Here is a 14,507-nt window from a genome sequence, read left to right as displayed (position 1 = left end):
TTTGCAAAGTCACATTATCAGACTTTCTACAAAAGAAGAAAGCAAAATTACGATGCACTCCTGTTCTTTATAGTTGGATGATCAGCCATGATCATAATGAATGACGGAGAAGGCTCGAAGGGCCGAATGGCCTACTCCTGCTCCCATTTTCTATGTTTCTATGATCCGTGGTGCCTGTGAACCTTCAAAGTTAGCCCCCACTTCTCGGGTCCTTTTTCTTTCATGCAGCACCGAGCTTCAGTCAGCAGGTGGCAGCGGTGCACTTTGTATCAATGAAAAACTTGCGTACATTCAGAGTCTCAACCCATCCCACAAACTAATGCGGTCCACAGTGAATTACTCACAAGCGCACATTCACCCGTCACAGTAAAATCCCACAAAATGCCCTCTGATAACGATACTCAATGATAATCTTCAGTAATCCTGCAAATAAAAAAATCTGACACCATAAATTCACAACAAGCTCTTAAATGGCTCGTAGCAAGGTGCAAAGTGCATATGGCAAATACTGCTGCCACCGAACACTGGTGGTGAAGGGGGGTGAATGTTTAAGATAGTGGATGGGCAGCCGATAAGGCGGGCTGCGTTGTTCTGGATGATGCCGAGTTTCGGGAGTGTTGTTTGCTTTACCAGGCAAGTGGAGAATATTCCTTCACACTCTTGACAAAAAACTAGCATGCAGATGCAGCAAGAAATTGGGAAGGTAAATGCATGCTGGCCTTCATCGCGAGGAATACAGGAGTAAGGATATCTTGCTGCAGTCATGCAGAGACTTGCTGAGACTTCACCTGTAGTAATGTGCACAGTTTTGGTCTTCTCATCTAAAGAGGAATATACTCGCTACAGAAGTAGTGCAGCGGAGCTTCACTAGATTAATCCTGGAGGGATTGTTTTATGAGGAGAGATTGAGCAGACGGTCTGTATTCTCTAGAGGTTCAAAGAATAAGGGGTGACCTCATTGAAACTTACAAAATTCTTACAATGTGATAGGGTGGATGTAGATAGAATGCTCCCCTTGACTGGTGAGTCTAGATCCAGGGGAGATAATCTCAAGATAAGAGGTAGACCATTTAAGGCTGAGATGAGGAGGAATTTCTTCATTCAGAGGGTGGTAAATCTTTGGAATTCTCTACCCCAGAGGACTGTGGAAACTCAATCATCAAGCATGTGCAAGACAGAGATCGACAGATTTCTTGAGACCGATGTCATCAAAGAATATGGAGTTATTGCGGGGGAGTGGCATTGAAATAGATGATCAGCCATGATCTAATTGAATGGCAGAGCAGGCTCGACAAGCCGAATGGCCTCCTCCTGTTCCTGTGTTCTTAGGCTCATAAACTGGTTCCAGAGCAGGTGTTAATGGTTACAGCAGAATGTGAACGGTGGTTAGAATCTGAAGTTCCTGAATTCAATGCTGAGGCTGAAAGGCTGTAAAGGGCAGGATGGCAACATTCCTAATTCCTGTCAGGAACAACTAACACTACATTCCCTGCGGCTGTTTGAAAGGGAGACTTGTAGGTGTCATTTCAGAAACAAAGACAACAGTTAACAGTGGAGTCAGTAAAAGAGGAGTAATAATTACATAAGAACACACTTTAGATGGAAAATATGAGGTTCATAGACGATTTTACTGGGTAAAGCGACCCTATGGTCCTCTGTGGAGTCTAACAAGTTCCGTAGAGAGAGTTTAATGTCCAACATTTCATCCCGCAGAATGGATCCCATTGTGATATTCACCAGATGAACCGACAAACCAGGAGTTCAGTAGATTGGGGTTGATCTGCACAAACCAGAGTATTGATATCAAGACTGACTCCGATGCTGTTCAGTTCCAGAGATCTCCAATCACTTGTTTCCCACCATTACTGTTTTTAAATCCCTCTGTTAGCACAGCAATGCCAGGATGACAATCATGTTGGTTTATATAGCGGATTTCAAAACCAGCTAAATACTGCAGCATATATCACATTAATGCAGAATCTTAATTTGTAAATATTTCCCGGATAATTGTGGATATTAATGTGAGATTCTCCAACTAATCTTTCCCACTAACACCCCTGGGAACAAATCACGAAACAATGGGATTGATTGAATCGACTTTGTGAATCTGAATTTGATCGGATCCAAGTCTAAGAATGCTTGAAAGTTGCAGCCTCATACAACACAGAAGGAGACCACTCAGCCTTTCGAACCTATGAACCTTCAAAAACCATACTCAGCAATTCTTGGGCCGCTTTGAATGCTCAATTCTTTCATTCAGCACTGAAATACTGTCAGAAAATAAAAGCAGAAAGTTCCTGGAAAAACTCAGCAGGTCTGGCAGTATTTGTAGAGAGAGAAGGAGAGTTAACATTTCCAAATTGCACTTTGGTGCTGCTTTGGGCTGCAGTAGATTGCTTAAGTTGGAGTTTGGTGACTGAGGGAGAGCGATGAGCAAGGGAATGTGGTGATCCTTTGAGGACTGTGTGTACATTCAGGTAAGTATTTACTACTTTTAAGACTTATAGTTTTCAAGGTCTTATTTTGTGGTTCATCGTTTGTACGGGCTATATTCTGTAACAACGAGGAGCAGAGAATAAGTAACCGAGAGTAATTGATATATCTGGTATTAAGTATAAGGTACAATTTAATTTAAAGTGGTAAGTCATGGCAGGAGAGCTCAGAGCCGTGGTTGCTCCTCCTGCTCCATGTGGGAAGCTGGGAACATTTCCTGTGCCCGGGGCCAGCATGTGTATGTGAGGTGTTTCCAGATGCAGCTCCTGGAAGCCCGGGTTTCGGAGCTCGAGCGGCGGCTGGGGACACTTTGGAGCATCTGCAAGGTGGAGAGTATTGTGGATAGCATATATAGAGAGGTGGTCACACCGCAGGCTAAGAGTCCACAGGCAGGAAGGGACTGGTTGACCACCAGGCGGAGCAAGACGACTAGGTAGGCAGTGCAGGAATGTCCTGTGGCTATTCCTCTGCAAAACATATATACAACTTTGGATACTGTTGGTGGAATGGCCTCTCACAGGAAAGCAGCAATAGCCAAATTCCTTGCACCACACTTGACTGTGCTGCACAGGGGAGGAGGAAAAAGTGCGGGAGTGCAATAATTTTAGGCAATTCAATAGTAAGGGGAATGGACAGGCGTTTATGTGGCCACAAATGAGACTCCAGGACGGTTTGTTGCCTCCCTGGTCCTAGGGTGAAGGATGTCTCAGAATGGCTACAGGACATTCTGAAGGGGGAGGGTGAACAGCCGGTGGTCATGATAAATATTGGTACAAATGACATAGGTAAAAAAAAAAAAGGTTGAGGTCCTAAAAGTAGAATATAGGGAGTTCGGAAGTAAGTTGAAAAGTCGGACTCAAAGTTTGTATCTTAGGATTACTACCAGTGCCACGTGCTAGCTAGAGTAGAAATAGCAGGATATTTCGAATGAATACGTAGCTGAGCTGATGGTGTGAGGAGGAGTGTTTCACATTCTTGGGACATTGGGTCCAGTTCTGGGGCAGGTGGGACCAGTACAAACTGGACAGGTAACACCTGGGCAGGACCGGACTGATGTCCTGGGGGGAATATTGGCAAGAGTGGTTGGGTAGTGTTTAAACTAAAATATCAAGGGGATGGGAACCTATGCAAGGAGTCAGAGGAGGGGGGATTATGGACAAGAACAAAAGACAGAAAGGGGAATAAGAAAAGAGATAGGCAGAGAAATCAATGGCAAGAATCAATCAAGGCCTTGGTTAAAAATAATGGGAATGGGACAAGTAATATTAAAAAGATAAGCCTTAAGGTTTTGTGCCTTAACACAAGAAGCATTCGCAATAAAGTGGATGAATTAATTAATAGATGTAAACAGGTATGATATAGTCGTGATTTCGGAGACATGGCTGCAAGGTGGCCAGGGACGGGAGCTGAACATCCAGGGGTATTCAGTGTTTAGGAAAGACAGACAATAAGAAAAAGATGGTGGAGTTGCATTGCTGGTTAAAGAGGAAATTAACGCAATAGCGAGAGGAGATATTAGCTCCAACGATGTGGAACCTGTATGGGTAGAGCTGAGAAACACTAAGGGGCAAAGAACGTTGGTAGGGTTATTATATAGATCCCCAAATTGTAGCGGTGATGTTGGGAATAGCATTAAACAGGAAATTAAAGAGGCATGCTATAAAGGAACGTTTGTAATTATGGATGACTTTAATCTGCATTTAGATTGGGCAAACCAAATTAGAAAGAATACCATAGAGGAGGAATTCCTGGCGTGTATATTGGATGGTTTTCTAGATCAATACGTTGAGGAACCAACTAGAGAACAGGCCATCCTAGGCAGGGTATTCTGTAATGAGAAAGGAATTATTGGCAATCTAGTTGTGCGATGCCCCTTGGGGATGCGTGACCATAATATGATAGAATTCCTCATCAAGGTGGAGAGTGATGTAGTTGAGTCTGAGACTAGGGTCCTGAACCTCAATAAAGGAAACTACGATGGTATGAGACACGAGTTGGCTCCGATGGATTGAGAAAACTTACTTAAATGGATGATGGTGGATAGGTAATGGCAAACATTCAAAGAGCGCATGGGTGAACTGCAAGAATTTTTTATTCCTAAACAAATACAAAAATACCTGGAAAAACTCAGCAGGTCTGACAGCATCTGCGGAGAGGAACACAGTTAACGCTTCAAGTCCGCATGGCTCTTCATCAGAACTAAGGAAAAATAGAAAAGAGGTGAAATATAAGCTGGTTGGGGGAGAGGGGGGGGGGTGGCGGGGGGTGGGGGTGGGACAGGTAGAGCTGGATAGAGGACCAGTGATAGGTGGAGATAACCAAAAGATGTCTTAGACAAAAGAACAAAGGGATGTTGACGGTGGTGATATTAGCTAAGAAATGTGCGAATGGTTAAATTAAGGGTAGAAAGCAGGGCAATCAAGTGACAGAAAACTCTAGTGGGGGTGGGGCGGGGGTAAGGGATTGAAATAGGCTAAAAGGTAGAGGTAAAATAATGGATGGAAATACATTTAAAAATAATGGAGGACGAGACAGACTAGATGCAGGAAGGATGTTCCCAATGGTGGGGGAGTCCAGGACCAGGGGTCACAGTCTGAGGATACCGGGTAGACCATTTAGGACTGAGATGAGGATGAATTGCTTCACTCAGGGAGTGGTCAGCCTGTGGAATTCGCTACCACAGAAAGCAGTTGAGGCCAAAACATTGTATGTTTTCTAGAAGGAGTAAGATATAGCTCAATACCCGAAAGGGATCCAAGGGCATGGGGAGAAAGCGGGAGCAGGCTATTGAGTTGGATGATCAGCCATGATCATAATAAATGGCGGAGCAGGCTCGAAGGGTCGAATGGCCTACACCTGCTCCTAGTTTCTATGTTTCTTTGTTTATTAGGCTCTTCTTCGGAACTGATATTCTGTCAGCAGGTGGCAGTGATGCACTTTGTATGAATAAAAGAGACGATCACATAGAGTCTGAACCCATCCCAGAAACTGACTGCACCCGAAATTCATTTCTCGCAAGTGCAGTAACCGCCGTTTTTCAGGGAAATGAATGAGTCATATTACACCCAGCACGACCCTGCAGAAAGGAAATTTGATGAATTACGGGTTAATCTGTCCTTGATGGTGTTGGTTGAGGGAGGAATGTTGTCCAGGACACCGGGAGAATTCCCCTGCTCCACTTTACCGTGGGATCTGAAACTCCCACTTGAGGCCTTAGTTGAATATCTCATTGGAAGGTCTCAGACTGTCGGACGGGGACAGGAAAAGGATTGGAACGTTCAGCCGCCTGAATGCCTTCCACCTTTCGATTAGATATGACTGACATGTCCCTCAACTCCATTTATCCGCCTCAGCTCCGTATGTTTTGATACCCTGGAAAATTACATTATTCCTAGTATTCCCCCTTAAAGGAGAGACAATTCCACATTTCTCCGACACTTGGAGGTAAAAAGTTGCTTCGAGATTTCACTCCTGAATGGCTTCGGTGAAATTTTAATGATGATGACAGAACTCTCCTCATGTTGATGATGGGTGACAGTATTTTCCAAAATCGAGTAGAATTCCGACCGGTGGGGAGGAATGTTTCCAATGACAGGAACTTCCCAGGTTTTCCCTCCATTGAAATGAATGTCAGTAAATTCCGGTGGGCTGTGTAAGGGGTGTTCATGTCCCCCAGGCCAGATTGTCATTTCTGTGCCCCACACAGGAGCTGTTCAGCACCCAGACAGTGACATTAAAATCCAATGTTCAATACTGTCAAATGTATGAAACATTTTGCGCTAGAATATCAGACAATATCTCTGCAATAAAACAAGACATTTTTTTTCTCCAATCGACATTGATTTCTCCACTTCCCCTCTGCCGCCTTAACTCTTTGGCCAGAATTTTTCCGTCGGCGAGTTGGGGGCGGGTCCCGCTCGCCCATCGAGGGCTAAATTCTGCCCTATATTTTTCCAACTTTACTGAATTATCTGTTTATAATCCTGATGTATCTCAAAACTTCAATAGCCTGTGGTTTTCCTTTCTGCCGGAGCACAAGTGTCGGGGGAAGCTCTTCAAGTTTAACCCCAATAGGATGCCGTTTGATCCTCTCCCATTTTCCATTGGCCTGTCCCACAGTCCTGCCCCCCACACCCTGTGATGTCCTTCCTCTTTATCAAGGACTGGGAGGGCAGCACTGCCTGAGACATGAATGCACAGAGCTCAAAATCCCCAAGGCGGAGTTTGATTTTCTCTGAATTTTTTTTTCTATTTGTGAAACTAAATCTTATTTTCTCAAGCATTTACAAAGAAACTCCAAATACATTCTGCATAAAAACATATGTCAAGCCTCCTTTTCAATGCATTAATGCTCTCGACCTCAGCCACATCATGTGGCAGCGAGTTCCACATTGTGACCCATCGCCAGATGGAGAAATTCTCCCTAATATTGGGGGAAATATGTCACCCCAAAGCTTTCCTGCATCAGTTGAGGTGTCCCTGGAAAGGATCCATGAAGCACAGAGGTCTGTGAACCCTCTAAATTCTCTGTATCTATCTCTCGAAATACTTTCTTGAAGTTATGGTACTTTTTGCCTTAGTGTGAGCGACTGCAATCAGGAACGCATTTTAAGGATCTGGATCTCACACCTTGTTTCACCAGAGGGTTTGTAATCGGCAGCGAGTTCAGACTGGAGAAAAGTGCAATAGAATCTCGATCCCACCGATCTCCCCCTCCTCTCTCCCTCCCTCTCTCTCTCTTTCTCTCCACTGTCAACATTCCCTGGAGCCCAACCCGCCCTCGACAGGTTTCAATTATTCCCCTCCGTGCTTTAACTTTGCTTTTCCCCCTTTAGACTGGGCGTGTTATTTTTACTGTCCTGTGTGAAAGTCGCGAGGACATAGACCACGATGGAATAATAATTCCCTGAGGATCGAAGTGAACGTTATAAGAAAAAAGCTGAACTGAGGGTGTGCGGCAGCAACATCGAAACTGAAAGCGGTTTGAGTCAGGAAGTGCTGAGTGTGAACATGGCTTTCAGAGAACAGGTCCAGAATTTGACCGAGGAGACAATTTGTTCCATTTGCCTTGATTTCTTCACTGATCCGGTTTCACTGGAATGTGGACACAACTTCTGCCGCTCCTGTATCACCCAGTGTTGGGAAAAGAAGGAGAAAAACTCCTGCCCGGAATGTAGAGAGGAGTTTCCGGAAAGAAACCTCAGGGTAAATCGGGCCTTAGCGAATGTGGCCGAGAAAGTTCGAAAATTAATGCTGGATCCGAAAGAGAAGGAAAGCAAACTTCACTGTGAGGAACATCAGGAAGAACTGAAGCTGTTTTGTGAAACTGACAAGAAATTGATCTGTGTCACTTGTGTAGTTTCGCGGGAACACAAATCTCACAACTTCCTGCCGATTAAAGAAGCTGTTGAAATCTACAAGGTAAAAGGGGATATATTTTCTAAGTTGATAGTTTTATCACATTTTCATGGTCTAACACTTCAATTCTGTGATTTTCTCTCCCAATCCCAGGGTCAGCTGAAATCTTCCTTAGATTCTCTCACACAGAAGAAATCGGCGGTTCTAGAAACGGAACAGAAACAGAAGCGGAAGATTTCCGAAGTCAGGGTAAGGTCTCCCTGTGCTGGTTTTCTGGGATCTCGGTCAGTTTTGCTCCCTTTATCGCGGGACATTAATTATGTTTCACATTTCATTTGATAGGAACAGTCGAGCAGTCTGCAGACCCACATCACATCCGAGTTCACTAAAATGCACCAGATTCTCACTGAGAAAGAGCAGCGACTACTCAGAGATCTCAGGGAAGAAGAGGAGAGGATTCTAGAAAGAATGGAGAAAAACCTTCGAGCGATTGAAGAGAATTTAAATTCTATTGAGGAGAAGCTCTCAAAGTTGCAGAAACAGATGGAGCAAAAGGACGAGTTGATATTTTTAAAGGTGAGGGAATATATTGCGGGTCAGTTCCGTGAAACTTCACACAGTCACAAAGTAACTGATAACTGTGGAATAAATATAGAATTTACTGAATAAATAAAAACGGAGTTAAGCACATTTCTGTCTGTTTCGTGGCAGTTTTGCGGTCTCCCCGAAATAATCGGCTTCCACATTGTCTGTAGATTCCCGAGAATACCTGTAACCTCCAGAGAATGAGTTTTCTTGATCTTCACACTTGCTTTGTGATTATTTCCGTGTTGCCAAGTTTATTTTTCACCTGGACCGCCCATTGTAATCCAGTTCCAGTTCATGTTGTGAGTGTGTGGGTGTGTCTGTTACGGTGTGTGAGAGTCACTGTGTCTGTGAGCGGGACTGATGTTGAGTTCCAGTTTATTTGACTCTCCACAACCTTCCTGCCAAAATGCATCACTTTACACTTCCGTGTTGAATCTAACATGCTCTGAGTCTGCTCATTTCACCAGCCGCCCTGTTTATGTCCTCCTGAAATGTGTGCAATTCTGGTTACCTCATGACAGAAAAGTAATTGAATTAGAGAGGGTACAGAGGAGATTTACAAGGATGTTACTAGGACTAGAAAATTGCAGCTATGAGGAAAGATTGGAAAGGCTGGGGTTGTTCTCCCTGGGACAGAGGAGACTGAGGGGAGATTTGAGATATACCGAATTGTGAGGGGCCTGATAGAGTGGGTGGGGAAGGGCCTATTTACTTAGCAGAGAGGTCAGTGACCAGGGGGCACAGATTTAAAGTGCATAGAAAGATGAGAGGGAAGATGATGAAAAACCTTTACACCCAGACGGTTATGGGATCTGGAACTCACTGCCTGTAAGAGTAGTAGAGGCAGAAACCCTCAGCTCATTTAAAAGCTGTCTGGATATTGACATGAAGTGCTGTAAACTGCAGGGCTGGTGATCAAATGATGCAAAGTGCGATGAGGCTGGGTGGCTTGTTTTTCATCTGGCGCAGACAGGATGGGCCGACTGGCCTCTTTCTGTGCCGTAAACTTTCTATGATTCTAAATCTGTTACTGTGCTCCTCACTGTTCGTGATTCATTTATTTCAGGAGGAAGCTTGTCGGAAGAGAAGGTAGGACATGTTTTCTGCTGAAACTCTGCACAATTTGGTAAAATAACTCAGAAAGGTTTTGTTATGAATTTCTTTTCTACTTACAATCGCAACATTAAAGTGCCGTTCATCGGGCGACAATAACTCTGCTTATGGTTTAAGCACCAGTCTTTTATTGTTATGACATGTTTTATTGCAGATATTAAATTAGATTTCATATAACTGGTCCACATGATTGTATTAAATTGCAAGATGCCATGCCGTCCTGAAGTGCTCACTTGCAGGCTGCAGACTGCTGTTGATGCGGCTGTGGCCTTCCGACTGACCCTGAGAGAGCCACACCGTCCATGTTTCCATGGTGTCGACCATCCATGTCCCTGCAAGGCTCCTGACCAAACCCAGACAGTCACATGTTAAGTGGGAACAGGTTTTGTTTTTATTCCAGTAATGAACCTTGACCTGTATCCTTAACACCGAGAAGACAGACCCAGCAGAGGTGGCGGCACTGTGGTATAAATTTTGGAGGGAGTTGCCCTGGGAGTACTTAACATCGACTCGGAACCCAATGAAGTTTCATGGCATCGGGTGAAATATGGGCAAGGAAACATACTGATGATGACCACGTACCAACCCGTTTGCCAACACCCTCCCCCCACCCCTCCCTCACAAACTCTTTGGCTGATGAATCAGTACTCTTCCATGTTGAACGCCACTTGGAAGAAGCACCGAGAGTGGCAAGGGTGCAGGATATACACTGGATCGGGCACTTCAATGACCATCACCAAGAGTGACTCGTTAATGGAACTCCCTCCCTAACAGCACTGTGGCTGTACCTACACCACATGGCATGCAGCAGTTCAAGAAGGCAGCTCACCACCAACTTTTCAAGGGCAGTTAGTGATGGGCAGTAAATGCTGGCCTAGCCAGCGATGCCCACATCTCATGAACGATTTTTTTCATAAAGCGCCACTACTGGCCGAGCTGGCTATGTCCCAAAGGACATAGCTGCTAGACTGGGTATGTGGCAGGTGATGAGGTAACCAACACGAGGATAAAAACGTACTTGATCTCATCCTCACCAATCTGCCTACCGCACATGCATCTGTTTATCTCTGCAGCAGTAGGAGTGACCACCGCACAGTCCTTGTGGAGATGAACTCCTGCCTTCACATTGAGGATACCCTCATTCAAAACTGGGCATCCATGAGGCGCTGTTGGCCATCAGCAGCAGCAGATTTGTACTAAACCACACTCTGCGACCTCATGGCTCAGCATATCCTGCACTCGACTATTATCTCCACTGGGTTTGGTCAGGAGCCTTGCAGGGAATTAACCCTGGTTGAATAAGAGTGCAAGAGGGCATGCCGGAAGCAGGACTATGCATGCCTAAAAATGAGGTGTCAACATGGTGAAGCTACAACCCAGGGCTCCTTGCATGTCAAACAGTGTAAGCAGCAATGGATAGACAGAGATAAGTGATCTCACAACCAATGGATCATATCAAAGCTTTGCAGTCCTGCTACATCCAGCGTTGCATGGCGGTGGACAATTAATCGACTAACGTAAGGAGAAGAGTTCACAAATACCCCACCCTCAATGATGGGGAGCCCAGCGCATCAGTGCAAACGATTAAGGCTGAAGTATTTGCAACCATCTTCAGCAAGATGTGCCCAGTGGATGACCCATCTCGCCCTTCTCCAGAAGTCCGCAGCATCACCGATGCCTGTCTTCAGCCAATTTGATTCACTCCACGTAATATTAAGAAATGGCTGAAGGCACTGGATACTGCAAAGGCCATGGGGCTTGACAATATTCTGGCAATAGTACTAAAGGCTTGTGCTCCAGGACTTATCGCACCCCTAGCGAAGCTGTTCCAGTACAACTGGCATGTACCCGGCAATGTGGAAAATTGCTCAGGTATATCATGTACACAAAAAGCAGGACAAATCTAACCTGGCCAAGTACTGCCTCGTAGGTCTACTCTCGATCATCAGTGAAGTGACGGAAGGGGTCTTCAACATTGCTATCAAGTGGCACTTACTAAGCAATAACCTTCTCACTGACGCTCAATTTGGGTTCTGCCAGGGTTGCTCAGCTCCTGACCTCATTTTAATCTTGGTTCAAGCATGGACAGCAGAGCTGAACTCCAGAGGTGAGGTGAGAGTGACTGAACATTACATCATTTGACCGAGTGTGGCATCAAGGAACCTAGCAAAACTGGAGTCAATAGTAATCGGAGGAAAACTCTCCACTGGTTCGAGTCATAACTATCTCAAAAGAAGATGGTTGTGGTTGTTGGAGGTCAATTATCTCATTTCCAGGAAATCACTGTAGGAGTTCTTCAGGGCACTGTCTTATGCCCAACCATCTTCAACTGCTTCATCATTGACCTTCCGTCCATCATATGTGGTCAGAAGTGGGGACGTTCGCTGATGATTGCATTATGTTCAGCACCATTTGTTACTCCTCAGATACTGAAGCACTGCATGTCCAAATGCAGCAAGACCTAAACAATATCCAGGCTTGGGCTGACAACTGGCAAGTAACATTTTCCCCACACAAGTGCCAGGCAATGGCTATCGCCAACATGAGAGAATCTAACCATCGCCACTTGATATTCCGTCGCTTGCTATTACCATTACAGAATCCCCCACTATCAACATCCTGAGGGATACCATTGAGCACAAACTGAACTGGACTAACCATATAAATACAATGGCTATAAGCACAGGTCAGAGGCTAGGAATCCTGCGATGAGTAACTCAGCCTGCCCATCACCTACGAGCCACGTTTCAGGAGCATGATGAACTTTCCATTTGCCTGGATGAGTGCGGCTCCGATAACATTCAAAAAGTTTGACATCATCCAGGACAATGCAGCCCACTTGACTGACACCCCATCCACAATCATTAACTCTCTCCACCACCAACGAACAGTGGCAGCAGTGTGTACCATCTAATAGATGCACTGCAGGAACTCACCATGCCTCCTTAGACAACACCTTCCAAATCCATGACTGCTACCATCTAGAAAGACACGTGCAGAAGATGAGTGGGAGCACCACTAATTGGAAGCTCCCCTCCAAGCCACTCACCATCCTGACTTAGAACTATATCATTATTCCTTCACTGCCACTGGATCAAATTCCTGGAACGCCCTCTCTTACAGCACTGTGGACCACTTGGACTGCAGGGATTCTAGAAGGCAGCTCACAACCACCTTCTAAAGGGACAGTTAGTGATTGGAAATAAATGCTGGGCTATCCAGCGAAGCCCACACCATGTGAATGAATGAAAAAGATCAACGCAACAGCAGAAACGTGTTTTAAGATATAAAGGAATATTTGCACCAAACCACAAGGAGATATTAATACCAAAGATGAGGTACATTTTAAAATGCCTTAAAGGAAGAAAGAGAAATAGAGAGGCAGAAAGGTTTAGAGAAGGAATTTCAGAGCTCAGGGCCTCGGCAGATGAAGGTCCAGCTGCCAATGGTGAAGTGATTAAAATCAGGGATATTCAATTGGCCAGAAGTAGAGGAGCGCAGGTGTCTCGGAGAGTTGGGTTGATGTTTTCAGCCTTTGCTTTTATTCTACAAGCTTTGTTTGTAATAGAGCAAGTGGACAGGCTAAATGTTTATCTTCTCCTGTGATCTGTGATATACAAGCAACTAATTTGTTATCAGGCTGTGGGCCTTAGCAGGACATGAGTGTTTCCATCCTCTGCCCTTGCATTTCCAAGTTATCTTTTGCTCAGTTATAGAGAGAAATTTCACTTTCTATCACATTTGTTCTAATATGAAAAATGCTGAAAGATATGCATTTTGGGGTAGCTTCACCATTTAAATCATGTCTAAAATGCTCAAATGGGATGAATTTATAGCATTAATTCTTTAATATTTACAGGATTAGTGATGACACTCCGAAACTCTCAGTAGCAGATGTTGCAGCCCTGTCTTTCGGAAAGTACATAGGACCTTTACAGTACAGAGCTTGGAGGGAAATGATCAAATCCATTGACCCTGGTAAAACTTTTATATTAATTTTCCTAACTATAATTCCAGTTGTGAAGGAAATAAATGAGCTTCAAAGTTCCAGGGGTGTGGGGGAAACAGGAAATCCAACGTTCCTCCAGTGAGGGGTTGTGGTCGTATGATCATCATAAGATTATAAGAAATAGGAGCAGCAGGAGGCCTTTTGGCCCATTAAACCTGTCCCGCCATTTGATAAGATCATGGCTCATTTAACTGTGGCTTTAACTGCCCTTTTTCCCTGTTCCCTATAGCCCTTAACTCCACTGTCATTCAAAAATCTGTCTAATTCAGCCCTGAGTCTATACAACAGCCTGGTCTCCATTGCTGTCTGTGGAACAGAATTCCAAAGGCTAACATCCCTCAAAGAGAAGAAATTCCTTCTCATCTCTATCTCAAAAGGGAGACAGACCCCTGATTTATAAACTATGTCCACTGCTTCTAGATACCCTCACAAGAGGAATCATCCTCCCACTATCAACACTATCAAGCTCCCTCAGAATCACATATGTTTCACTAAGATCACCTCTAATTTTTCTAAACTTCAAGAGTATAGGGTTAAATGTCTCAACCTTTCTTCATCAGACAACTCCTTCATCCAGGAATCAGCCTAGCGAACCTTCCCTGAACTGCTTCGAAGACATAAATATAACTCCCTTAAGTAAGGAAATGAAAACTGTGAAGTGAAAGTCAACATTGTCCCAGAGGACCATCGGCTGCGCTCTCATTAGAGAGAGACGACTGGTGGTGAGTTTAACCTGAGGGTCACCACACCTCAGGTGTGGGGTGAGGTTGAAAAGGCAGGGCCTTCATGGATGTTCAAAACCTCCCCACACATGAACAATTCCTCCCCCTCCCCCACTCTTTAGGTTAAAGTCCTCTCCACAGACCTAGTTGTACAATTTGCCAGGACACTGGTTCCAGCGTGGTTCAAGTGAAGGCCATTCTAATAGTTTCACTCACTTTTTCCC

General features: G+C 44.7%; 1 protein-coding gene across 1 annotated transcript; it reads left to right on the top strand.

Moving 5' to 3' along the window:
- Nucleotides 1-7,484: 7,484 nt before the first annotated feature.
- LOC144695350 (nuclear factor 7, ovary-like) lies at nt 7,485-8,540 on the top strand. Its single transcript, XM_078566248.1, has 3 exons — nt 7,485-7,914; nt 8,005-8,100; nt 8,194-8,540. The coding sequence occupies exons 1-3, from the start codon at nt 7,504-7,506 to the stop codon at nt 8,518-8,520; spliced, it is 834 nt and encodes a 277-aa protein (XP_078422374.1). The 5' UTR covers nt 7,485-7,503; the 3' UTR covers nt 8,521-8,540.
- Nucleotides 8,541-14,507: the final 5,967 nt, after the last annotated feature.

Source organism: Cetorhinus maximus, chromosome 21, assembly GCF_964194155.1.
Source record: "Cetorhinus maximus chromosome 21, sCetMax3.hap1.1, whole genome shotgun sequence".
NCBI lineage: Eukaryota > Metazoa > Chordata > Chondrichthyes > Lamniformes > Cetorhinidae > Cetorhinus > Cetorhinus maximus.
Note: the sequence above shows the minus strand (reverse complement) of the source record. Positions and strands in the feature narration are given on the sequence as shown.

What these genes read in the sequence shown, in the direction of transcription:
- LOC144695350 (XM_078566248.1), top strand. Translation starts at nt 7,504, where the DNA reads ATGGCTTTCAGAGAACAGGTCCAGAATTTGACCGAGGAGACAATTTGT. An exon ending in AAGCTGTTGAAATCTACAAG is followed by an intron (nt 7,915 to 8,004) that starts GTAAAAGGGGAT and finishes TCCCAATCCCAG; the next exon opens with GGTCAGCTGAAATCTTCCTT. An exon ending in GGAAGATTTCCGAAGTCAGG is followed by an intron (nt 8,101 to 8,193) that starts GTAAGGTCTCCC and finishes TTCATTTGATAG; the next exon opens with GAACAGTCGAGCAGTCTGCA.